This window comes from Aquila chrysaetos, chromosome 2, assembly GCF_900496995.4.
Source record: "Aquila chrysaetos chrysaetos chromosome 2, bAquChr1.4, whole genome shotgun sequence".
Taxonomy (NCBI): Eukaryota; Metazoa; Chordata; class Aves; order Accipitriformes; family Accipitridae; genus Aquila; species Aquila chrysaetos.
The window spans coordinates 25,130,268-25,157,672 of record NC_044005.1 but is presented as its reverse complement, the minus strand read 5'-3'; the positions used below and the strand labels follow the sequence as shown (position 1 = coordinate 25,157,672).

The following is a 27,405-nucleotide window of genomic DNA, read 5'->3' as shown; positions in this document are numbered from 1 at the left end:
ATTCATTGTAGAGGCCATTCAAGGAGACGTTGCTGGTGAGGGGGGCACCAACTCTGTCTCATACTGCATCACAGTATGGTCAAGCCAAGCAGATTGCAGAAGTTTGAAATCTAGCTAGTCATCTGTAGGACAAAGAAACAGGAAAGTGATGCTCCAGATATGTGTATTGACAACAGCAGGAAAAACTGTGATCCTCTGTGGGCTGCAAATGGGGGAGCTTGATGTTATAAGTTGTCAGGTAACTGTACAGAAGCTTTCAGTATTGGTATGTACTATTTGCAGTGAGTTCTCTTGCTGCTTTGTCCTCCCAGAGTAGTTAAGTTATGCAGTTTCCTTTTGTTTGTGGGATTGAAGTATAGTTAGAAGCAAGTAAAGGTTGTGTAAAATTAGGAAAAAAATACTTAATGGACTTTTTTTTTTTTTTTTTTTAGTCCAATTCCCTGAGTGTAAGGATAAAACTGCATCTCTATGTATATATAGATAGATCAATTATATAAATTAATATAACTATATATAATTCCCCCCCTCTTATTTTTCGTAGATCTGCAGAACCAACACAGTTGTGACAAAATAAGTTATACCTTGTTCTGACATATGTATTAACAAAATAGATTTTAAAATTATAACGTCAAGGCCAAATTCTGCCAACAGTCCTCCTTCAGCAGCCCCATAAGAGATCATGGCATTGTGAAGGTATGAGCAGAACTTGGTCTGCCAAAATTCTGTTTCTAGAGACAGTGTGCAAAAAGATCCCAGCTTGTCTGTGACTCCACAAAGTAGTGGCAGACCTAGCAGTTACAGGGAAAAAAAACCCTTATTTTTATTGGAGCTGAGCACATTTGACCAGATAGCTCTCAAGATACAGTTAACCTGGAGGGTCTGGAGGTTACTTTGGCAAAGTCCATTTTCAGAATTTTCTTGTATTTTAAATATAGAGATCCTTTCCACATAGCAGGGGATTCAATGATCCCTCACCCTGGCTGTGTACAAGGATATACAAGGGTTTACCCTGTGGATCTTCACCAAAACCGCCATCCCACCTTCCCAAGACCTCTGACCAGCTTTCAGTTCCAAAACGGCAAGACCCCAGTGGCAGTGGGTTAAAGGAGTTGTTAAAGTGTGGGGAACAGCTTGAAGAGGGACAACACTTTGGTAAAACAGGGGTTGGAAAATGTTTATAAAATATACAAATGCCCCTGGTGTTTAGATTAGAATAAGAGTCTTTGCTATTTAAAACAAAACAAAACAAAACAAACCCCAAACACAAACCCACAGAAATCAAGACCCTTCAGGGAAAACTCATCTCCAGAAAAATAATGGCAGCACCTTTCTGAACTGAAAGAGAAACACACATTTTTCAACAGTAGTTGTAACACAAGGGCTGTGTCACATTTCCTGCAGGGAGGTTTGAAAAGTCTTTTTTACAGCAGCTGGGCTTTGCTTGTAAGAGTAAGAATTACATCAGTTCTGACCTTCTAGCAACAGGCTTAGGAAAAATTACATGAATGCAGATACCAGCATGATCGCTGTCTTATATCCAGCAGTATACCCTCACTGATTACCATAAAATTACTCCTACTTTTTATCAGGGCCAGCGGGTTCAGATTTTGGCTTACAGTACTGAAGAGAGGCACTGATTTGGCTGTTGGTTTTTATTGGTTTTAGTTGATATCCAGTGTTGATAACTTGTACAAGGCTTTAATAAGATTGTGCTACCCAGTAGCTTGAACTAAAGAAAACAGCTGGGCTCATTCTTGGTGCTGTCACATCAAGATATGAAAGTCATTTCATTGATGATATGAAGTTACTAATTTTGAATGAACTGATAGAATAGCTGTGATTTATTATTCCAAATAGCATAGATAACTTCAGAAATTTATGAAAAAAGGTGAGCTGATAACTATTTTTAAGAGATTTACAGTATATAGTAAGCATGGATTTTTATTGCATATAATGCATGAATTTTATGTATGTAGTATGTATATATCAAAAGACCATATGGAAATAGCCAAGAAACAATTACAATCATGATAAAACTTTTTCAGTGGAATACAAAAAACCTTCACCATAATGAAATATTTATTTTCAGAGTCTCTGTGGTTTGGCAGGGGTTGAAGAGATCTTATGTACTTTTAGTGATTAGCCAAAATACTTTTGCCTAAGTACCTTTTCTGTTCGTCAGCGTCTTTACCAGATAGAGATGCTAAACTGGTATATTTATTGCACTGCTCTTGAGCTTCCCCCACTCTCTGACCTCACATGACTTTCTGTACCTCTTAACCCATTCCTATTTCTCAGTCTTGTCTGGATTGCATGTAAAATCTTCAAAAGCATGCTTAGTTTTCCACAAGTGAGTGGGTGAATTAGATGCTGTGCCCAGATGACTTTTGTGGAGCTTCTGGCAAGCTTTTATTCTGTGAACTCTCCTTAGTGTCATCTAGCTCTTATTCTGTACGTACAGGGAGTTACTAAAATGGAATGTCCCTTTTAGAGTCTCTGTTATTGCAATGCAATAATAGTAAAACCCCAAACCAACTGATAATAGTAGGCTGTGTTGTCTTTTGCACATACAGGGAGACTACTGTGCAAAAGATTGACCTCTACTTTTTCAAATTAGCATGTGAACTCCAAGTGCCTAGGATTTGCTCTTGAAATTTGAGATACGTTGGTCTCGATGTTCAAGTATGTTGGATGGCGTGCAGCTATTACAGAAAATCATGTTAGTGAAGAGAGACTTCAGAAAATGCAATGTGTAAGGTTTGCCCAAGCCTCGCACTAAGCCAGCAGCAGAGCTGAGAACGTGCAGATATTCTCTGAGCCTTTCCTGGGCCACAAATCCTTTGGACAGATGACTAGACCATCCACTTCATGTTTAGGTGTTTGTGCCTCCCAAGAGAAGCAGTCTTCTGCTTACTTGGAAATGGAATTGCACTCTTCATGGGATGAGCCTCCTTGTCATCATTAGAAGAGACTACTGACAGGTTTTGTTACTTTTCAGATTCCTAACTCAAGTGTATTCAGCTTAGTTCTTTTAATGAATGTATTTATCTATGTGCTGTTAGGAGCTAGTCCCACAACAGCAGAGGTATAGGATGGCAGGGTGATACTTGTCTTCACCTCCTCTGCTCTGTGTGCTTTTGTTTTCTAATAAGGAACTTTGCTCCTTCTATCAGCTTTGCATATATTTATACAGACATGTATTTATTTGTGCGTGGGCTTAATATCATTATACACCTCACAAGAGCTTTCCCTGTCTTCCCTGCTTTCCTTTCTTGTTTTACACGGGCCTTGTTTTTGCACATAGCTTTGCTACAGCCAAGCTGTAAAGAAAGTAATAAAGTGTGCGCGTGGCAAAATAAGGTGGAATCAAACCCTTGTATAGCTGCTCTCTGTCATTTTTATGTGCATCACTCATTCCCTTCTGTCTGTAATGCTGAAATGGTCTAGAGTCTTCCCTTCCTTCAGCTTTATGTTTTCAGCATTGTGTTAATTGTTTGTGGTGTATGGGTTTTTCAGCAGCGTGCAGTGGGAAAGGTCAGCTGTCAGAAACAGGCCTGTCCACAACTGATAAGGCATTCGAGAGATTGGATTTGACTCATTAAGCACCTTCCCTGTAGACATGGAGTCTGCTCTGCCGCAGAAAAAAACCTAAAGCAGGAAGGGAAAAAGCCCAGGATGAAGTTGGAGCATGCGCCAGAAACACTGGCACGCCCTCCCTCTCGCCCCCACGCGCAATGCCGGCGCTCGGTACACTTCCACCGCGTTTGCATCCTCACGCACCGTGGACGTCTGTGCTTACACCCTGAGATTGTGTGCGTTCACTCCTGTGTTTACACCTAGACAAGACATGTATTCATTTTCTCTGTGTACGTATGTGTGCGTATAAGTCCTCACATGTGCGTGCCCTGAAGTTACATGGGGGAGATGCATTTCATTCCTGCCCTCATATGTGCACTGTAGGGTGTACAAGGATGTTAATTATCCCACGCTTTGTATGTATGCATGCATACCCATTCTAAGCTGGTTTTGTGTGTTTCTTGCTCTGTTGTAAATCTCTTCGTACTAATGCCTGCTTCCTTTCATGCTGTAACAAAGGGCACATCTCCTCTTTATCTGTATATATCGTGTTTGTTCAGATGCACTTTATCTGCCTTTCCATAGAAATATGCTGTGCATCTAAACTGCCTATACCTGCATATACACGTCCACTGCCCTGGTAAATAGATGTGAACTTGCTGCTGTATAGACATAGCAGAAGCCTAGCCTGTTTCTCATTGCATACAAATGCACACATTTTTGCCCCTAAATAATTACTGGCCAAAGCTGCTCTGCCAGCTTGTAACAGTCCCTTGCCTGTGGCTTTGTTTTAAGAAGAATTGTTGTGCCTCAAAGTGGGTTTGGATACTGCTATTTTCATAAATGGTCTTAACGCTGTCTCACAACGAGCACAAACAAAGGGCAGCAGTAGTGTTTGGCAGTGTATTTTCATACCGTGGCAGGACTGGGGTTCCACACATACACACTCTCCAATAATACTAAAGCTGTGAGGAGCTGACGTTACCACAGTCTCTGTGATACTGGTCTCACGCGCTGCCCTGCCCCGCTCTGCATCTCTCTTCCACCTCACTTTTGCTTTTCACCTTCCTTCTCATCTTCCCTTTCCCATGGGCATGGCTTTCAATACAGCTCACTGGTATTGAAAAGGATAATTTTGTGGATCATTATTGTGTTATTACAGTGATTAGCGTTAACTATTTTTCTACTCACACTTTGCGCTGGAAGGGTGCCCAAAGGGCTCCTTGCTCAGCAGCAAGCGTGACGCCTGCTGGAAGGCTGCTGCTAACACAAGCGCATGTGCATGCACAAGCACACGCATAACTCTTACAGTGCTGCCTCTCTGCTCCTGTCCTTCCAGCCCCTTTCTTTGAGAGCTTCCAGCAGTTTTCTAAAACAGTGCCCTTCAATGGAAGCAGGAATTTCCGCTCCCTCTGGGGTCCTTGGATGCGCTTTTGTTCTGAATGCACTTTTCAGCTCGCTTTCTCTCAATGTTGGTGTAAACCTTTTCTGTTCATTCCTGCAGTCAGTCTTGGAAGACTCCCACCAACAGTCCCCGTGATTTTTTCCAAGCAGGACCAATCCTACCACGCATGTAAGGAAGACTGTGATAGCTACCTAATGTTCTTCTCCCTAATGCCTAATGGCTTTTTACTAAGGTCAGAAAGTTTGGGGAAGACCTCATCTTTAGGATGGTAAGGAACAAAAATGCCATGAGTGCATCCTGTTTTATTGGCTGAATGTTAGTGCTTTTGAGTCTACACCCAGTAATAAACAGGTCTAAATACTTAGCATCAGGATTAGTGTTGGGTGTTTGACTTCTGGTTTTTAATAGGCTAGAAGAGTAAGGGTGGTGTGAAACTGGGGGTTGCAACTGGGATACAGATTGCTGCTGAAGAATAGTAAATCTCAGGTGGTGAATATAATGTTGCTTGTTGGCATGCAAGTTGCTTCAGTTGTTTAAAAAGGCATGATCTGTATAAAACAATAGCACTGTTGCTCAACAGAGTACGTAAGATAAAAAGCTGGTGAATTAAGAGCTTAGCTGTACACTTGCACGCTCTTACCCTGCTGTACTGTCATGCATGTTCTACACAGAAGGGCAGAGGGCCTGGGTAACAAGCCAGCAGTAGAGATACCTCTTTGGAAGCAGGGCTGGTGAATACATTAAATCTTGAGTTTTATGTTCATGGTGCTGCGATGTTCTCTCTCTGGTCAGTTTGCGCTTTGCTGAACGTTCAGTCTGTAAGGAAACATTTCTGCTGGGTGGTATGTTCAGAGACTGGCATCCTTAAGTTTTAGAATGATGCAACAGGAAAATAAGTAAACTAGAGAAAATGCAGAGCAAAATAAAAACATAAGAAAAAGTGAATACAGCAGCAGTAGGAATTGTCCTCACCCATGCTCAGCAGTGAGGAATCTAGAGGAGTTCTTATGCCCAGCACATCATCATGGTATCTCAGCTCTTGACAAAATTAGTAGCAACACCTTGCTTTTCCTGCACCTTCTGGAGCTGGGAGTGAGACTACCAAAATTGCTCAGAGAAATGAAAAGAAAAAAGTATGCTTTGTTCAACCAAAACAAATAGTGAATTTATATGAATATATTAAATTGTTTCAGGCAAATTATTTTTTTAAATTGATTTATTCAGCATCATTCATTTCAAAATAAACATGTTTCATGCTTTTATTTTAAAATTGAGCTTTTTTTAAGAAATGTATTTTTAAGGTAGTGTAAAACAAAATTGTCAAATTTCATTTTGGCTTAAGCAAGACATTGTCACAGGATTGGGTTTTTTTGTCTCTTTGGCCAGTTGGTCAGAACATAAATAACTAGCACAGCTTTAAGTACACAGTGCCACAGTCAAACTGATACTTGGAGTTTATTGTTTCTTTGCAAATAGCAGAGAATGCAACATCACACACTAGTACAGTTGTTTGTATTTTGCAAACAACAGAAAATAGGTGGAGTGAAGGATGTCCAGGACACTCTGTACACTGCATATACACCTGATTGGCATGTGGCTTCTCCTCACAAATGTGGAACATTTCTTATTTGCAGAGAAGTTTTATTAAACTCGTAGAGCGTTCTTTTCCCATAGGTCTCAAGGACTTAACCTATATTTTTGTTATCTTTGTAGTACAGATAGAGACAGCCGAGGTTAATTAAGTGCCTCAGGTTGCACAGTAAATCAGTGGCAAAGTCGAGGATAAAATGCTCAGGTTCTGACTTCTACACCTGTAGTTTGTCATTTAGATCAATTTTGGAGAGCAATTTAAAAAATGATGTTACCAACCATATGCTATAATCTTTTGTAGACATGTCATTTCATTTATTCATTTTCATTATTGTAGTACTAATACTTTTGTCATCAAAGCGTTTTAGCTAAAAGATTTTATGAATATATTTTTTCAGCTATTTTGTGTGGTATTGAAGCAGATGATGCTGGTGGGTGATTTCTGTACTAAATGGTTCATTCACACAGGTTCAGATTCTCCTTCAAACAGTGCTGTTTTCTGCTTCCCTTCAGAAAAAGACAGAAAAGGTGGTTTAGAGAGTTAGTAGGGAATCTGTGGCTCATATTATTGATGCATCTAGGTTTAAATAATCTCTGTCTATGCTGAATATGTGGACTAGCTAGGAGATTTTCTGTGATACATCTGGTATTTTTTTTTCCTCTCGGAAGAGATTTTGTTGAAAGGACAGCAATATACTGCTGAGTGAAGAAGAGTCTTCCAGGGTTGAGAAGCAAAATACCTTTTCATTTGTGTGTATTTTCATTTGTTTAGAGGGTATGAACTTCAACTCTATATTTAATAGGTGCATACTCCAAAAATTTATAGCAGTCTTACTTCTAACAGACTATTAGTTCTATCACCAGTATGTGAAAGTGATACATGGAAACTGCTTTATGTTTTCCATTAGATAGTACATGTCAACTGTTTGAGGATCAGGAGCCTAGGGGATATTCCTCCTTTCTTTGGGTTAAAGATTCAGGCACTGTTATGCCTGTTCCCTCCCTTTGCTTTCAGTCTTCGATGTGCAGGGGCCCAAATTCATCAGGAGAGCTAAGCCACTTCGCAGAGCTCGTTCTGGACCTCTTAGGCATGGTTTGCAGTCCAGGGCGTCAGAGCCTCCTCTGTGTTGGAGCCAGCCCAGAGAGTATCGTCCAAGGACACAGGCAGCAGCAAGCGGAGGTGGAACCTGCGGCTCCTGGAGCTCTCATGCAGTATCTTTAGAGAAAGCAGTTCTTCCTCCTGTTGTCATTAAGAGCTTTGGAGCTCAGGGGAAGAATAGATTAGTCAGCTTTGACAAAAAGACGAGCTTTCATTGTATTGCCAAGTCTCCTTGATCTCTTCTGGGCTTAAATTTGAGGACCTTTTAACAAGCGTTTTCCTTTAGACTAAAAGGATAATGTGTAAAGCAGCAGATAACAGAGAGGGCATGATTCATGCTAGGCACTTGGTGTTCTCTGGTGTAACATAGTGCTTCCTTTGCTCTTACTAGTGAGATGAAAGAGCTTTTTGGGTAAGATCAGAGCTGCTATACTATGTGCAAAATTTGAGTTCAGTACTGAAAGAGCACTGGCTGTTGAGTGCATCTCACCTTTGCTTTGGGCTCCTAGTCTAACGTTGCTCTTTGCATTTCTTAAAAAAGATCAGAGATTTGTCCTCTATTGATTCTTACCTACACAGTTTCTGATATTACTGTAATTCTTCTCTGCTTCCAAATTACAAATTATGTAGATACAATAAATGAGAATGAGGGGCCTGAGGAAACAATAAATGAAGCTTTCTGAAAAATCTAATGTTACCCAGAATGGTTTAAAGCTAGTAAGCATTTGGGAAACTACTCTTTTTACCATGGGACTCCAGCTCACCACTTAATCTTCTCCATTATAACCTCTTTCTATGATTTTACAGGCAGTTTTTTTCCAACAGCAAAAATTCTTTTTCTTCTGAAAATTTATTTGCATCGTTTCCTTGAAGTTAGAATTAATATTCATTTTATAAGGTTTTATCAATGCAGTCTGTTCAGTCGTCTCATTATGACATTAAGATGACTTAGACAGTCTTACTTTACAGTTTGTGGAGTATAAATGCAGTATATGATATGACTCTCAAAGCTTCCACATATCAGTATCACTGTTGGTGATGCTTGGAAGATGCTTCATGCATAGAAGAATGTTTTGCACACTATTTCTTATGTATCTAAATAATTAAATGAGCTCTGTGAGATTTTTCATACAAATATTTGCTTTTGGCTATCAAGCGCACAAAAGTGTGTATGTGAGGGCGAGAGCATGGGACCTTATAAGAGGGTTTGATTAGTGGTGTCACTGATTCAATCAGGTGGTGTGAAGAATGATCAGACGAGAAAAAACAGAACTATTTGGATGTATTATTTTTCCTGCCCAAAGGCTAGAAAGGAGGAACGCAACAAAAAGATTTGGACAACTTAATGGAGGATGCAGTAATCTGCTGTTTAGCTATTACTGGGGTCTGTCACCATCTCTTTAAAATAACAGCCTGATTGTTACTAAACTATCCAGCTTTGTTTTAATAACATGAATCTGGGTGAGCTGCTCTGACTGCTTCTGAGGGCTTTCATTAGGGTTTCAGCATTCAGTCGCTGGACAACTCTTTCGGAGGGTGATGGAAATAGTTCACCTTTTTTGTCCTTCAGAGGTGTTGACTGACTTATGTTCTGTGTCATTTGATGTACAGTTTCCCCTCCCCTAACCTCTGAGGGAACATCAGATACATGTGAAAGTGACTTGGAACATAAATCATTCATTGTTCTATAATGTTGTTGAGGATCATAGCTATTATAGGTGACTCCCAGGACAACCCTTCTGCCCAGAACAGAATTGCCTCCTAGTAGAATTTATGGGGGTTTGCCCATACTGGGGTTCTGCCACATCCTTTGGGAGGTCATGCCTTGATCTCTCACAGCTCACATCTAGAACAGCTTCTAAGTGTTTTTTCCCCTTAGTTCACATGGTTCATATATAGAATTTATTCTTTCCAGACTTTGTTATGACTTGGGTCAAAAGATTTCTTACAGCTCAGTTAGAATTTTAAAACTTTAGGTCTCCTGTTTATGGTGTAAGAATTAGTATAGAAAGGAGACAAAGGTATATACACTGGCACGAAGACGTTTAGTCATGTCTATACCCTGCTATACAGTGACAAAGCAGGAATACCTGTTAATTTCAGCAGTACAGGAAGACTGCCACAAAATTTATTCGCAGAAACACCATGTTCAATTGTGCTTGCTAGGATCATGATGTTAGCCAGTCATCCTATCAGAAATAAATTAGATAGTTTCCTTGTGTTAAATGTCATGCTGCTGAAAGCATAGCTGATGCCCATGTGCAATAAGTTCATAGCCACTGAGCACCACGGCTCTACTGTAATATTCTACTGATGCCACTAGCATGTCCTCAGGTGAGGAGGGCCCATCATTCAAGCAGCACAACTAATGCCAACAGTGAGAACTTCTGCTGTTTTTACCTCCTTGCACTTAGGCCTTCTGCGTAGCTGTATTTTATAACACTTATTGCACTAGCTTAATTATCTATCCACAATACCTTTTGAGTACACTGATACTTTTCCTTCTGTGGTCTGGATTCATGGTGACGTTGGGTTTTGGGGGAGTTTTTGGTTTTGGTTTTTTTTTTTTTTCCCCCCCTGCCATGGTGGGTGATAGTCCTCTATTTTAATAACAGTTCTGTGGTCAGTGACCAACTGTGGAAACAGTTTTTTTTCTTAGGACAAGTTGCATACCTGTAGGATTGTCTGAAGTTATAGAGAACTGTTAAATGGTAGGTAGAAAAGGTTCTTGTAAACACTGTTTTCCTTGTTGACCTCTGTTTGACAGAAGGTCAAGGGAGTACCCAGCTGTTCTGCTGCCTCTGTCATTAATGTACACTGCTTTAACAGAGAAGCCTGATGCTTGACAGTGTTAGACCATTCCTAGATTATCAGACAGCACCAGCTCTTCTGTGCAAAGCACAGCAAACCACTCAGATAAGGTAAATCCCACCGAACATTGGAGTGGTTATTAATTCTGAAGCAGTGCAGACAGTTTGCTTTTCTCACTGACAGGAGACATGCTCCAATGTTGGCTGTAAACCAAACCCCAGTGAGATAGGGACTGCTTCAGAGTATACCTGTAATGCAGTGAGTTTTGACAGAACTTGAGAGGGTGAGCAGCTGCTTGAAGTTTTCTTCAGAAGACTTCTGGAAAGTCACTGTCCCTTTCATATTTTTCTAAATATTTCCTGATTGTGTCTGAGGCCTGTTACATGAGATGCTGCTTTTGTTGAGTATTAAACTTCATGGCCCTGGGAAGAATCCGTGCTTGCAGGATTTGCTGGTTTTGGCTTCACAGTCATGAAGTATTTATTTTCAGGCATCATCCAAAACTTTGGAGGCTCCTCTGCTCCACAGTCTTTGTTGGGGTGACTTCCTGGCAGGGCTGGAGAAAAATAGGAGGTTGGTTTCCCTCCAAAAGTATATGAGAACCTGTGGAATGAGTCCAGCATGGGGAGCTAGGAGATCCTGAACTTAAATCCTTCCTCTACTGTTGATTTTCTTGGTGGCCATGAGTAAATCCATTAAAATGTCTGTGCATTCGTTTCCTCATGCATAAATCAAAATGCTAAGGTTTCTCTGCTTCCTAGTGATGTTGTGAATTCTGAATATTTGAGTCCTCCTTTGTAGAAAGAGCTGTGACGGGAACACATAGCAACAGCTTTGCACATAAAAACTGAAGTTAAAATTACCATCTGGCTCTCCTGAACAGGCAATCTAGCCATATACAATATGGAAAGATCCCCAGTCTTTTCCTCTCCTGGGAACTTGAGACTCAGCAAGCTCTGGGGTTTCTGCAGGGATGAGAAGAGCCAGGAGCTTGGCTTAGGTAGTTGTTGGCATTGCTTTTGTTTCTGTTCTTGCTATCAGCCTGCAGTATGTGTTGATAGCTCATTTGGGGATTTGAATAGGTATAGATCTGAGACTTGCAAAACTCACTTTGCAGTGGGCAGGTGGTGGTAACTGCTTAATGTGCTAGCTGTGCCTATTCATGTTTAGTCAGGAAAGGATAACGTTCTCCCGCTTCTTAAAGTGATGGGTGACTCCATTGATTCAAGGAAAACGTCTGTGTTGGTCAGTTTGAAGATGCTGGGGTTTGCTTCTACTCTGGTGATTTCTGTGAGGCTTTCAATATGTCAAAGGTTTAAGTCTGAATGTGGAGTTTTAAACAGGTCTTGGATCTCTGCAAATCCCAGCTGTTGCAGAGAATTTAGTTATATAAATGTGTTAGAAAATAAATAATGGGTTTAGATTAACAAGTGAAATGGAAGGTTTAACTCCTTACATGTTCTAACCTGCTTTCAGATTCTGATTTTTGTAAATCTGTTTAGTATTAACTGAGTTAAAAATTAAATCTTGCAAATCATGTATCTATCAAGAGTTTGTAAACATATTCTAAATGCTGGTTTAAGTAAATGTTATTTTATGCAGTTGCATTGTCACACTTGAACAGCTAGATCACCAGTTCAAGTTAATGTCACTTACTATATACAAGGTTTCACATCCCAGCAGAACCAGGGTTTGATCTATTGCTTCATGTAACATAAACCAAGGATTCCCGTTGGCTTTTAGTTGGGCTTAAGTTTAACTATTCTGTGTTAGCTGTGTTGCTATGCCAGAGACTCCTTGGTACACTACCACTGTTTAAAGAATATAGAAGCCATAAATATCACAGTGCAATTTGTGGAGCCTTCAGAATGTACCGCACAAGGCTCACAAGCTAACAAATAACAAGCGGTTCACCACTCTCTGGTCTTCCAGATGTCACCAGACTAGGCCTGAAAGCATATGGAAATACTGTGAGACCTGCAACCTACTTAGGGCTTTTTCTCTTCATACATTGTAGAGAGAACCTGTATCCCTTTTCCCCCTCCATGCTGTCTGGTAATTCTCAGGTGCTTTATGGTCATAGTTATCACATATGTCAGAGCGTCCTCACAGGCAGGAGAGCAGGGAAAGACTGTGCTTGGTAAAAAGCCTTTCATGTGGCCTGACACAGGCTACTGTGTTGTAGTGTGGAAGAACACACGGTCAAGCTCTTCAGCGATTTGAGCCTAGTCTGTGCACTGAAGCCTTTTGTGATAGTGGTAAACCAATCATCCATGTGGCCACTGGTAAACTGTTTAGGAACTAGTTGTTTGGAGAATACAATTTTAGAGAGTATGTTGACCTTGGGAGTTATGCTTATGAGGCATGGGGTAGACAGGTGTGAATTTGGATTGGCCAGTGAACCCCAGAGAGATTTTGGTGTGTGGTGACCTGCAAATTTGAATGTCTATCCAGAGCGGACACAGGAGGGAGAAAAAAAGCCTGTAACAACGTATGAAACGGAAATAGGTGACATTCTCCCAAGAACAGGAAGCATATAAAGATGGAACAGGTCCAGAATCCCATCTGTGATAAGGGTCAGAAGCGGATGACTGGAAGAAACAGGCAGATGACGTAGTTGCATGCAGAGGTGGGTTGATAGCACCTTTTCTTAAAACCAATGGTACAAGTAAGAGTAATAGCTCTCTGAATTTTCTCTGCTCTGTTTTGACGAGTCTGCAGTGGTTGCCTTAAAATACCATTTAGATTTCTAATCTACGCTTTGCCTTCTCCTTTGTACTGCGTAGACCAGTGAGTTTTTGTCTAAGTGGTTGAGAAAGTGAAAATGAGCCCTATTAATATGTCTTGTACTGAGTGAACAATCAGTCCCCCGCGCCCCCCTTCCCAAAGACGTCAGTGCTTCACACATTCACAGCTGTGGGGAAAAAGGCTCAGTCATAATGACTGTGTTTGACTCCTGCCCTCAGACACCAGCTATTTGATGGGAATTACCTGCAGGTACATAGAGCATGTGTCCGACTTGATTGTAACACATTCCCTTCCAATGGATCAGGAGTGACTAGGCAGGGGAATTAACATCGTCGAGAGGGTTGTGAAGTCAGGCTCAGCTCTGACTTCCAGAACTGCAATCAATATCGTCCCTCTGTGCTTAGGCTGTTTGAACACTGACACAAGTATATGCACTCCTTGGTGGTAGTTAAATGTATTTAGAACAGAATCGCAGAACCAAGTAATTTGCAAAGGACCTCCAGAGGCTGTGTAGTCTAGCCACTAGCTCAGAGAATGTCCAGTTAGAGCACACAGCTCAGGACTGTGCATAATCAAGTGTCCATCAGGGGAAGAATTGCTTCCCTTGGCCTGCTGGCTGCATTCTTGCTAATACAGCCCGGGATGCAGCTGGCCTTTGCTGAAACGGCAGGCACTGCTGACTTGTGGTCAACTTGTCCGCTGGGGCCCTCGGGTCTTCTTCTGTAAAGCTGCTTTTGAGCCAGTTGGCTCCCAACCTATACTGTTGCATGGAGTAATTTGTCTTACTGTTTGCTCGCAGGGGTGTATAGGCACATCATTTGCTTACATAAGTACAAACACACATTACTGCTGCCTTCAAAGTGCCCAGATTTTTTAACAAGTTCATTCTGTGATACCCTCAATCAAGACTGCAAAGTCTCTGCTTAAAGCAGACCTATCACTTGAGGATGATATATGTTCATGTTGCAACACTGTGCTGTTTTGAAACCATGCTGTAAGGGCACAGATTTTACCACGTACTTATTTTTTAAGAATGGCTATGACAAGTATTTTCCCTTCAGTCTTGTACTAATAAATTCTGGCTAATCTGTATTAGGATTACTAAATGAGACAAAATGAAGCAGAAAAATGCTATTAATGTCAACGGCAATAGCACCAGCACTTGCCTTATGCAGTGGATTGTAAGCAATGATAGCTTGACTGCTTGTACTACCTAGTTACTCATGCTCAGACTCACTTTCACAGCTGGGAGTCAGAAAGGTACTGCAATATGGAGTGAGGGGATCTGAATAGCCTCCATTGTAAGTACCATTTTTCCCCAGATGGCACTGGTAGGAATGGGCTATAGAGAGCCTTCCTGCAAACTTTAACATCACCGTTCTGTGTTTTTTCCACCGGGCAAAACCGGGATACACAGCTGGCTCAAGTCACAAGAGTGCAATATGGCAGCAGAGCTGGCTCTGAGTGACTGTGGAAGCCCAAGTACTGGGAAGCAGACTTGCAGCTCACACGAAGGACTTTTATGGTATTCAAATGCTGCCTCTAGTTGCTAAGAAATTAGTTCAGTGGTTTTTCCTTACTGCATGTAGGAGATTTTTTTCTTAAGGAGGAAATATTTCATGTCACATGCTGTGAATAATTCCCCCGTTTATTTTTGCTGTATGAAAAAGACATGATTGTCTAGTACAGATTTTCTGGATAAGGTGATCAAATAGGCAAAGTTCTGAGACATGTTTACCAGCAACATCATTACTTACGGCTGTGGACAAAATGTTTTATGTGGACTTCCCTCATGCTCTCAGAGAAGGAAACTATAGGACACTTCATGTGGCTCTCTTGTCTGCTTGGTCTCTCATTCAGTTGAAAGGAAGGGGATAGCTCTGTCAGGATTATATTCTGATGCCTGTCTTAAAATGCCTGGCAAATGGGTTAAGATAAGTTCAGACAACATTAGTGATGAACCTAAATACTAATCTTTGGTAAATGTTGGTTTCTTTTGAAACAATGCAGATGTGATGGTCATGTTGCAAACCATAGAGTTTTCTATCGTTGTCCCAAAAACGTTTTGAAGTGTCTTATAGCAGTGTCTTTAAATGTACTTTTCTTAGACTTCACGGCATACTTTTGAATGGTCCCTATGGTGACAGTGCTGCAGTGAAACTGAAAACACGGCGCTGAAATTCTTCGGTACCGAGGATCCTGCTGTTAATTCTCTTGATAGCCGTATTACAAGAGGAGCTGTACAGTCATTAGCATGCCATGATATATAGTTGTATAGAACATTAACAGTGCTGTGGGATTGCTTAGAAATTTCATGACAACCTTAAATCTCTTCTTGGCTGACTGCTGAATAGTTCTTTTGTTTCCCCTTTTTTTCCAGCTCGAGATGAGAACATGGCCACTTTCCGTGGTTCCGAATACCTTTGCTATGACCTGTCGCAAAACCCCATCCAGAGCAGCAGCGATGAGATCACTCTCTCCTTCAAGACGTGGCAACGCAATGGGCTCATTCTGCACACTGGCAAGTCAGCTGATTATGTCAACCTGGCCCTGAAAGATGGTGCGGTTTCATTGGTCATTAACCTGGGGTCTGGGGCCTTCGAGGCCATTGTGGAGCCGGTCAATGGCAAGTTCAATGACAACGCGTGGCACGACGTTAAGGTGACACGCAACCTGCGGCAGGTAATGGTGAAGGGGAGAAAATTCTGGGGAAAATTTTGTTCTGTTTTATTGGGACAGGCAGATAGGAGAGAGTAATGGAGAAGTGGGGATGCTCAGTGGAGTCACTGGAGTTTCTCCACCTTTTCTGGATCTTGGTATCTAAAGGACAGTGAAAAAGCATTAACTGGTGGGAATTTATCCCTGTTGCGATATCTTCATTTCCACTTTATTAATTTTCTGGGTTTTTCCACTTTGATTTAATAATAAAAACTTGTGACATTACTTTCATCTCTCTTTTCCTTTTCTATTTTTCTGTTCTCCCTTTTTTATTTTATTATTTCCTTAATTATGATTCAATCTTATCAGTAATATTCTTGTTGCATTTAATTACTGTGGGAACAGAGTCGTTTTCTAACAGCCAATGCTCTACACCTCTATCCTTTTTCTTTCAGTTTTGTTAATTGGTTTAACTGTTGCCATGATGTCATAATTCTAATTCTGGAAGTCTTTTGTTTTTCCTTTCCTTTTTTTTTTTTTTCTTTTGTGTGTGCATGTGAGTGTGCAGGTATGCAGGCTGGTGGGTACGTGTGTAATTATTTCAACTTTATAGCTTTGGAATTAATTGGCTGGAGTCTTTCTGAGTCTTCTTGATTCTCTGTTCTTCTTTTCTTCTTTTTGATTTTTTTCCCCCTTCTTTCTAAAATGAGATTCTACTTTTTCTTGTGTCTCTGCCTATGAGACTCTTCTGTTGGCTGTGAGGACTGGAAAAGTGGAAGGATCAAAAAAGCCAAGCAAACCCAGATCAATCCAGCACCCTACAATTCCACTTTGGAAAAGTTTTTCTGATTTTACCACTGTAATTTTGCACATCTGCATGCTGCTTTTCTAAGCAGACAACTCTATCAGGTGACGTATTTGGTAGTAGGCTAGTCTTAAAATCCTGAAGCCTTCCTCATGAAATATAAATTCAGACATAAATAGATAAGATAAAATTAAATAACCTTGCTCTGAAAGCTGGTGAATATATCAAGTCACTAAGGCCCATCCGCTGCATGATAAATGAGGTTTACACTGTGAATAGGAGCTATTTGGTATCCTGCTGATTGGTAGAGGCAGCAGAAATAGCTTGTAAACTAAGATTTTAAAACCAATTTGTGAAAACAACATGATCTGTTTATTTGCTCATTAATGTGAATATTAACACAACCCTTAATAATTTTATTTCAGTTTATACAATGTCATTTGCTGAGAAAACAGCTTTTGTGGTGACATTTTACAGGTAAAATGTATCTGTGAGTATAGGATAATCAGTGCCAGGGATCAGAAACAGTCTCTACTAGTAGATATTGGCAGATAATTTATCTGTTACAGGGATTTCATATCTTTCTTTTAAATATTTGGGGTTTGGGCTGAAGATATTTATTTGTCTTTCACATGTGAATCCCTGTGTTTCTACATGCTCAGGGTGTCTGGGTCTTTGATAACAAATCTGTCATCAAATGCTCACAAGACTGCAGGGTTCTTACATATGGCAACATGAGTCTGTTTTCAATAGTTTATATGCAGATGCAAATTTAATTTTGTATGCAGTGGATGGGTCTTAATGATCCTATTTTGTTCAGATGTTCCCATTGGTCCAGTAGAGGGAGAGGCACCAACTGGTTGAGGTTTGTCAGTCTGGAAGGGTCAGAATACATGGCTTTATTTGATGCATTTTTTTATTTTTAGGTGGTTTCAGAATGGCTGGTCTCTGAATATCTCAGTAGAGCTTACTAGTCATTTTTAGTTAATCATACTTCTTATTTTTGTTGGACATTGGTTTTCAATGGGAAAGTGTGCCTGGAGCAAAATGCATCCTTACTTCATGCCAGGATTGGTTTGGATCTTGAAGAAGCAGAAAGTGAGGAAGGGTCACAGACAAAACTGTGGATGGAGAGCTCTCACTTTCTTTTCCTAATCTTTCAGCTAGTGATTTTTTTCTTGGTCCACGGTTAAATGGAAATAGGTCTATGCCTCCTCGTCTTCGATTAGACCAGGACAGTACTTTGACAATTATTAGAAAGCAGGTGAGTCTCTTGCCAGTTAAGCAGCATTGCAAATTTTTAATCCTCCTGATCTATTCACTGTGGATGTTTTCATGTGATCCTGAATTCTTGAAGGGTCCAACTTGACTGGGCAAGAGAGAGGATGTTTTAATAAGATGGCTGTGCTCTTTCCAAAGAAAGGCCAGTCTTAAAATCAAATTAAAAATAAGTAGCAGAGGTGATTTGGGGTCCAATTCTATGGATAGGCATGATAGAATACAGTTCAACCAGTAGTTATCAATAAGGCTGGAATTTTTTTGAGTTGTCTTTTCCCTGGATACTTCCATTTTAACTTCTGATCAAGTTCAGTCTCTAAATTAAGACATTGACCAGAACCCAAACTGCCCAGAAATTGGAATTGATGAGGTCTTGAGGAGAAGCAATACTGCTAGTCCTGAAGGTTGTCATCCAAAAATTATTGGTAAGTTTAACCACAGTTTTCAATAAAGAGAAACCTTGAATGCTGCAGCCTTCCTGTCGGGTCCCATGCATTCTTAGTTTTAATTGATATTACTAAGGATGAAAAAGTCTTAAAACCCTTCAATCTTCAGGATAAAGAGTTTGGAAAAGATTGAAAACTTGAATGACTGATAACCAATTAATACCTGCTATGGACATTTTTCAGGACACAACTAAGAATGGTCACTCTATATCTTGACCTTATAAATGCTTCATTTAACCCCTCCCCCAAAGACACAATTCTAAATAAAGCACAGGATGAAGGAGTTTTGTTTTTCTCCATTCCGACAGCACCTTCCAGCAGCTTATGTGTCCTGGTTTTGTCTGTGTGTACGTGAGAGAGAGTTTCTTTATCTGTAAAATACTTAACCATTTTTTCAGACAGACTATGAACCTGTAAAGTCCTTTACATCTTCTATATGAAGATATCAATGAAGGACAAAGATTATTTATCATTTATAAAATTACACATTTTGTCCTTTATTGTATCCAATATAATTTTGTATATCCTAAATAATTTTGTATGTAAGAAATTATCTACTCTGCATCTTTCCTGACATAAATTCACCTGTAATGTTGCAGCATAATATAGATCACTTGGAAGTCTTGTTTCCAGCTGTGCTCGTTTCCTTAAAAAACCCACCCCAAAACCAAACAAAAAAACCCAACAAAAAACATTGCCCCTGAATATTGAAGCTTTATAAGGAAATCAGTAGCTTCCTTGTAATTGGTTGAAAACATTGCATTGGAGATAAATAGATTTATTTTTAAAATGAACTTTAAAAAAAATAAAATTAGAAATTCCAAGAATGCGATCCAAAGCTAAAACAATTCCAGGTAAATGGGCTATCAGCAGCTTCAGGATGCCATCTAGTCTTTTCCTCTGCTCTTTTTGGGGTTGGGAGAAGGGGGAGGAGGATTTGCATAATTTTTTGGCTGTTTCTAGAATTAGAGCAGAACTTTAAATAGCTGGACTTTTGCCCAGTACTTTTTGGAATTGTTAAATGTTTTGTAGCTAAGCTAGGAGAGTACTAAGTGCTACTTTTTTTTAGACGAAATAACTATCACAGCAGTAAATCTCCTTAGAGACAAACCAAGTGAACCCACAGATTCCCTTGAGTAGTGATTGCTAATGTCAAAGCAAATCTCCTTGTTTGTTTATCTTATTATTTCAGTTAAAACTAAGCCCTCTTTCTGCCTTGTGAGAAACCTTTACTAGAAGTAGGATCATGGCTGTATTTTACCAGGCCTTTCAGAGCATGTTTGGGGCAGTGTGGTCTGGTGGGAGGAGTGGAGGAGACTGAAGGTCAGACTTCCCGTGTCTGTCTTCAGGTCTGTTGCTAACACTGTCTCATTTTTAGCATGCTCTTCCCCCCGTCCCATAATCCAGCTCTCTTGTTTGTAAAAATGGATTCACTAACACAACATACCACTGTGAGTGAGACTTCCTTGATGAAGAATTCAGGAGTTTGTGCTCATTATACCCAAGTACAGAATATTATTATTTCATTCCCATAGACAAATAAAATAGACCTGGGACATTATGTTCAATGCCACAAAGTTTTCACAAACTTATTTCCTTAGTCAATGCACAAGTCTCTGAAATTTGCAAGCAGATAATTTTTACATGAAGCAGCATAGATCTTGTTTCTGTAATTTAGGATAGTTCTTGCCAACTTCAGTCACAGTGGAACAAGGACATGGAGCCTCATGGGCTGCACTTCCCTACTAACACTGAAGCTAGTCACCATGCAAAGTCTGCTATGAAGATCTTGAGTTTCCCAGCTGCTAAAAAGCAAACAAGAAACAATGTGTAGGTTCAAACAGTTGGCATCTGCATGCCTTGGGAGGGATTAACAAAGCATCTGCAAAGTTCTGCTAAGTCCAACTAAGTGAACTGACCGGTGAATTCTCCTAGCTCCTCTGTAATATAGATGCAGTATAACAGGAGAGACACTAAGTCTTGTCAGTCTTTTCTGCCTTCAACCTTGACACAAGTGACAATTCTTCCTACACAATTCCTCGACACATTTGTTCCCACAGCAGGAGAGGTTCAATTCCTATACTCTTGGATGACAGAAGTGAGCTACAGGCAAGCAGCCAAGCACAGGCATTTTTGTGTGCTTCTCCTGAAAGTCACAAACTCACCTGCTGTAAAGAAACCTGCAGATTGGGAAGCTTGGAAGGAAGACTCAGAGTCTTGGGCTCATCTTCATCTGTATTCTCCAGCCAAAGGAAATATTGGCCTGCTTGTGATACTCTGCAACACTTGAGGGTAGTGAGGCTTGGAAGAGGAGCAGGAATGTAGGTGGGTGGTGGTGGTGGAAGAAGGGAGTCATGGCTGGATTTGTGCTGAAGGGGCAAACTGTGTACTGTGCGTGTACATCTCTGAGGGTAAGGTTCTTGTTTGAGGGAAGCACCTTGATGGGCATTTGAAGAGTAAGTATTGCACTGTTTTAACTTTGCTTCAGTCCTGGATAATGTATATGAGGGTTGAAGTTAATGACTAATACCAGGGTGGGAAGACTAGGCAGCACCCTTCTTTACAGTCTAGATGGCATGGTTCCCCATAGAGTCCTGGTCATATTGTCCTCTTTCTCACTTTGTGTGTCTCAGGTGCCCCACGCCTTTTTTTGAAAGACTAACACTAGGCCATTCATGCAATGTGTCATTTTTACTAACCAACTAATGTACTAACACCCTAACGACTCATCTTTGCTTTTAGTTATTTTAATTAACAATCGTTCTGTTCACGATTTTTTAATTTCCTTTCTTCCCCCTTTTCCGCAAAGCACTCAGGCATTGGACACGCTATGGTAAACAAACTACATTGTCTGGTAGATATCATTCTTATTGTCTCTTTTTTTGGGTTTGCCGTGTGTTACCTGCCTTTTCCTCCCCCTACCCCCTCTTTTTCTCCCCTCCTTTATACTTACTTCTCCCTTTAATTTATTTTAATTTCATTGAAAACACTTTTTTCCCTCCCCCCCCCCCCCCCTTCTTTTCTTCTCTTTTAATGGAAAAATGAGCAACAAAAGCAACTAACACAACTCTTCTGGAAATGGGGTTTGGACATTTCTTTCATTGGTTTCTTCACTTCCCTCTTTAGTTCTTCTTTTCCATTCCAGTGATAAATTGTTGGGGTTTTTTGTCCCTTGCTTTTGAGTTTAGCCTTCTGTCTTTTGCTTTGGCTTTCATTTTGCTTTTTTCTCCCCTTTTGGTTTTTGTTTTTTACTCTGAAGGTTTCTAGATCAGAACCATTGCAGGGCCTCTAGTCCGTGGTGGTGAAGGCTCTCTTTTTCTCTCATCCTTTTGTTGTGGCAACGGCTATTACAGGCAAACTGGCCGGAGTTGTCCTCTTTCTCCTGATTTTCCCCTACTTCCCTCCCTCCTCTTTCTCTCCTCCTCCTCCCTCTTGCTCTCGCTCTCACTTTCTCTCTCTCTCTCTCTGACCTCTACCTGCCGTGGCCGACAGGAGCTCAGCCGGTTGTTTGTTTCAGTACACACTCTGCATGGCATGTCCACGTCTGGTGACTCGCCCGTCTCCTGGCCTCGAGCTATTTTCCTTCATCTTCCCTTTAAACCACTAACAACATCTAAGCAAAACACATCAAATTCACTTGCTCCTCTCCCTCCCTCTCTTTCCGTCCCCCTTCACCCTTCATGTGTTTGGGGTTAGAAGTTTTGGGGACATTTCTGTTTGGTTTTGATTTTTTTTGATTATTATGGGGTTTGTTTGGTATTTTTATTTTTGATTGCATGCAAGTGTGAAATAGTTTTCTCTCTCTCCTTCTTCCCCCCCCCCCCCCCCCCCCCCCCTCTCTTTTTACCTTGTCATCTTTCTGGGCTCCAGATATATTGGCATGACATGTCAAAGTGTAGCGTGTGCACGCTTTGTGTTTTCTTTCTTTTTCATCTCTGCTTCTCTCACAGTTGTTGGTGTGTGGTTGATTTATTTTGATTTATTTTATTTTGATTTATTTCCTATTTATATTTTGGTTATGAATTTGTAATATACAATTTCTTTTTAATTCTTTTTTTGGTGGGTGGTGGGTGTGTGTCTCTCTAGGTACATGGCATGCACATCCATAATATATTGAAAGTGAGATCCCTCTCCCACTTCCCTGAATGCATGATCGTCAGTGTGCCGTGAGCAAAAGAAACAAAAAATAAAAAATACCAACCTCGTCTTCATTAGTGTTTTTTTTTTTTTTACTAACAACCATAACTAACTGTAATCATTAAAATAAATACTAATTAGTCATAAAATCAGCTAATATGAGAAATCTCTTTCAAGGGCGGTTCCATTTTCTGGCCTGAGTAAATGGAAAGCATCTTGATGGGTAGATTGCCGGTCAGTCTGACAGTGCTGATACACCAGAAAGGGGAAAAGCAGATGCTGGAGCATTTCCATTGTGTGCAAAGCAGACCAGAAAATGGAGCTTGGCTGAACTAAAAAAATACATACCAAATCTCAACAAAATCCTTAATAAAACTGACATAAAAATATAGGGGAGGTAACTTGTTCCATTCAGGATTGTAAGGTCATTGCTGGGGTTTTCTTTGTCTGTTGTGTCCCTTGAACAGGTGACGATCTCGGTGGACGGGATCCTGACGACGACGGGGTACACGCAGGAGGACTACACCATGCTGGGCTCCGATGACTTCTTCTACGTGGGAGGGAGCCCCAGTACTGCTGATTTACCTGGCTCTCCAGTAAGCAACAACTTCATGGGCTGCCTCAAAGAGGTAACTATTTCAAATTAATTCCTGTTTCTGTGCTTTTGGTTTCTCAAAGTCATCGCTCTTCGCAGCCTTTCATTACACACTCAATGTCTTTCCCTGATGCTGAATTTTACGCTGATACTCCAACAGCTCTGTAAGAATAAACTTGTCATTCAGCTGGACAGAAGGCATCAGCTGCAAAACTCATGAGCTTATGGTCAGAATCAGACTTCTAGTGCATGGATTACAGAAAAAATACCCATGGAAGTGGAAGAGGTGCCTTCTGTAAGCTGTTAACCATTCAGAAGAAAGCATTACAATCTTCTAGGCACTGAGGCAATAACCATTAAAAAAAGATAAAAGGCCTTTGACTACTAAGCAGCATTTTTGGGTGAAAAAAATCATAATCAGAACCTTATTTAGGAATTTTTTTTAAGATCCTGGATTTCACATGGGAATATAGTTAGTTGTCAATTTTGCAGGAAGATACAGAATTAGAATAAACTAGAAAAATGAAAGTTGAAGGTAGCATAAAATATATGTGTAAATTATGTGAGGAGAATGCAGCATGAGGGTATAACGGAGATGTGGCAATAATGTGGCGTATGGACTTGAAGTGTATTGTGTTGGTAAGCCCATGCAGCAGAGTTGCTGCATTGGTCAGGAACAGCTAGCTGGCTTCCAAACCACGTTGTTTCATGCTGGCTGGCTGCCCTTGACATGTAGTTAATCCACAACTTTGAAAAAATCCACGCATGGGTAATAGAGACTGGACTGCCTGGCTAGCAGCAGGAACCAAAATAGTGTTCCTTGGGGGGGAAGATGAAGCCTCAGCCCAAATCCAAAACTTGGTGCAGTTGTTATTTGGGTGTTATGCCCTGCAGTCAGCTTTTGTCTTCTTTCCTATCTCTTCTAATAGAATTTGTGATCATCACTGTGATTAATGGTGATACAGATATTGACATCTCCAAAATGCGTTATAGAAAGCTTATTGAAAAACAAGCTTGAGTGACTTTCTGTCAGTCAGCTTCCTAGTTAGCCTGGAATAAGAGTTTCTTGCAAGAGTTTTCTCCCTAATGCTGTGATTCTGTACTAATACTGTTTTTCACAGGGTGTGGCTGGGCGAGTCTAATTTTATTTGCAGCTCGGATGATTGTCATAATATCCTCTTTGTATGAACATTTAATATCAGAGGGAAGGCAGAGCTGAGTTTTTTGTACAGGAGTCATGGAAATAGCGATGCTGAGCTAGGTGGTGTTCTGTGGCTGTAACTGCCTGACAAGTTACAATCCTACTGATGCTCGACTTGTGGTGTCAGGGGTTGTATGTTATGTGCCAGTCCTTTGATGTGAGCAATGGCTGTCAGAGTCTGGAGCCGCTCTCCTGCCTGACCTCTGGATTAGTTCAGGGGATGCACATATGCTGGAAAAGAGCATGTGAGCATCTTACATAGGAAATGAAACTGCCCTGCTGAATACAAACTGTCATACAGAGATCAAATCCTTCTGTTTTCATCTATAGAGCCTTGGGCCTGATTTTCGTAGGCATTGAGCATCCCAGTTTGATTGAAATCAAGAGGAGATATAGCTTCTTAGTGTCTCTTTAAATCAGGATCTTAATTTTATTTATGGATGCTATGAACATAACACTTAGCAGAGGCCATTTTTATATGTGCTTTAAGTCAAGCCAATGGAGCAGAGAAAGCGGTGACAAGAAAATCTTCAGCAGCTTTATTATTTATATAATCATTTGTATTCTATTAGCTTGCACAATGTGCTAAGAGCTGCTTACATAGCTGTCCCAGGCTCATAATGCTCTGTGAGAAGAAAAACCCAAGCAACCACTTAAGAATGAGAGGAAGAAAACAGATAATCAGAATGTGCTCTGTAATCTTCACTTGACTAGGCAGTGACAGGAGATGTGTATGAGCAGCTGTCTCAACTTAAAGACAGGCTAGTGCTGGCTGGGTTTGAGCTATCGTCTGCTTAATAGCAATCTGCTCATAGCAGTGGTCCAGTAATGCTTTTGGCTGCTGTGAAAATGTGCCCAAAATGTACCTTGCGTGGCCTCTGAGGATGAATCTAGTATACGCTATTACTAAAAATAAGCGTAGTGCAGGGTTGTCAGGGGAGGCACCGGGAAATGGGATGAGTGGAGAAATGTAATATTTCAAAAGGAAGGCCGTGTTACTAATTAGCACTTTGCATTTCCATTCTGTTGTTCCTCCAGACTCCTTAGGCCGCAGGATGAGTTACTGTAGGTATCACTCAGAAGTGTAAGGAAGCTGACTACTGTGCTCTTCCTCCGTTCTGGTTTTGGCAAGTGGAGGTGACGGGGAGCTGCAATTAATGGAGAAAGAGCAGCCCTAGACGACTGTCAGAATCCTGACAAAATCCAGAAGTGCTGCTGTAACACAGATACCTGCACAGAGCAGGGTCTGACCAGAATACTTAGCCTGTATAGGCTGAGAAGGGTTCTCACTGCATGTGTAGTGAGTTATTCTCAGACATCAAAGCAGGCAGTGTTTCATCAAGTGGAGCTTTGGATGACTTGAGCAGAAAATAGTTTGCCTTGTGAAACTCCTCCCAGTGTTGGTTTCCTCTTCTTTCCTTTGCTAGAGATGAAAACACTGATGGCAAGGTAGCAGGATCAACCGGAGATCCACCTGGAATTAGGGGATGGTTATTTGAGTGTTTTCTTCATGTTTACTTCTGAAATGCCAGGGTACATCTGTGCAATGCAATACAGCATGGTATGAAAGAAACCTGAGCTGGCTCAAGAAAGCTAGAATACCTGTGGGGATCAGACTTGACCCCTGGGGCAGCCAGCTTTGATCCTTGAAGAAGTAGAACTGGGTTGGTGCGGTGCTTGTGTGCCCATAAAGTTTCTGGTTCCAGAAGTGGCTACAGGGAACTTTACTTGACAATCTGCATAGCATGCAGTGCATTTCATAAATCAATCCCTATAGTTTATGTTTTAAAATTTTTTCTTTGTGGCCGAGAAGGATGCTTAGTCTCTTATCAGCCAATACTGGAAGAGCTTGAGCTTTTAAGAAAAATATTCTAAGCTAAGAAAGTTACACAAAGGGGTAGAATAGGTGGTAATAGCAAATATTTTTCCTTTCAGTTTATGCTTTCTGTCAGAGCAATGCTCTTTTTTCCTACCAAAGTCCTAGCTATGTAATTGCCTGTTCCCAGACACATAGCACATCCTGAGCAGATTGCATTGCTGTTTGTAACAGTGCAGAACATCCTGCCAAGCCCCTTACTGATCTCTTGAAGGTGTTAAACCAGAATGGTCTATTCCTACTCCTCTGCATTCGTTGAAGACTTCTCCTAGGGATGTCTCACTTTCCTAGGAAGGCAAAGGGATTGATGCAGGCTTTGGGGTGAAACTTTCAGCCTTCCTCCTGTAACCTCTCTTATTTCATCTGGACTGTGTCAGCCTGACAGTACAGCAACCAATCTGCTCACATGGGAGCCAAGAGGGCTCCTTGAATGGAGCATTGCCTTCCCACTTCCTCTGAGATGACATGCAGGTGCTGAAGTGCAATGGGGCAGAGTGCCTAATGACCCTCTCTGCCCCTTTGCAGCTGGGAAGGACTTCTCCACTCAGCTGGAGTCGGTGGTGGGAGAGGCAGCTCTGGCAGGGTAGATGCTTCATGTGGTCAGAGTCTAAGCCTTGATGTCGTGGTTTAACCCCAGCCAGCAACGAAGCACCACGCAGCTGCTCACTCGCTCCTCCCCCCCACCCCCCAGTGGGATGGGGGAGAAAATTGGGAAAAGAAGTAAAACTTGTGGGTTGAGATAAGAACGGTTTAATAGAATATAAAAAGAAGAAACTAATAATGATAAAGATAACACTAATAAAGTGACAGCAGTAATGATAAAAGGATTGAATGTACAAATGATGCGCAGTGCAGTTGCTCACCACCCGCTGATCGACACCCAGTTAGTTCCCGAGCGGCAATCCCCCTGCCCCCCCCCCCCCCCAGTTTATATACCAGGCATGACATTACATGGTATGGAATACCTCTTTGGCCAGTTTGGGTCAGCTGCCCTGGCTGTGTTCTGTGCCAACTTCTTGTGTCCCTCCAGCTTTCTCGCTGGCTGGGCATCAGAAGCTGAAAAATCCTTGATCTTAGACTAAACACTACTTAGCAACAACTGAAAACATCAGTGTGTTATCAACATTCTTCTCATACTGAACTCAAAACATAGCACCGTACCAGCTACTAGGAAGACAAT

At 41.0% G+C, this 27,405-nt stretch overlaps 1 protein-coding gene across 41 annotated transcripts in view; it reads left to right on the top strand.

Moving 5' to 3' along the window:
* The window catches only part of NRXN3 (neurexin 3), a 1,038,943-nt gene that overhangs the window by 261,076 nt on the left and 750,462 nt on the right, over nucleotides 1-27,405 (top strand). For 24 of the 41 annotated variants that reach the window (XM_030007362.2, XM_030007358.2, XM_030007356.2 and 21 more), the window contains 3 exons: nucleotides 15,610-15,911; nucleotides 21,226-21,249; nucleotides 23,021-23,182. In XM_030007362.2, coding sequence (XP_029863222.1) covers nucleotides 15,610-15,911; nucleotides 21,226-21,249; nucleotides 23,021-23,182 — 488 coding nt within the window. The remainder of the gene's footprint in view (nucleotides 1-15,609; nucleotides 15,912-21,225; nucleotides 21,250-23,020; nucleotides 23,183-27,405) is intronic. The other 17 variants (XM_030007361.2, XM_030007359.2, XM_030007363.2 and 14 more) reach the window with 1 other exon arrangement.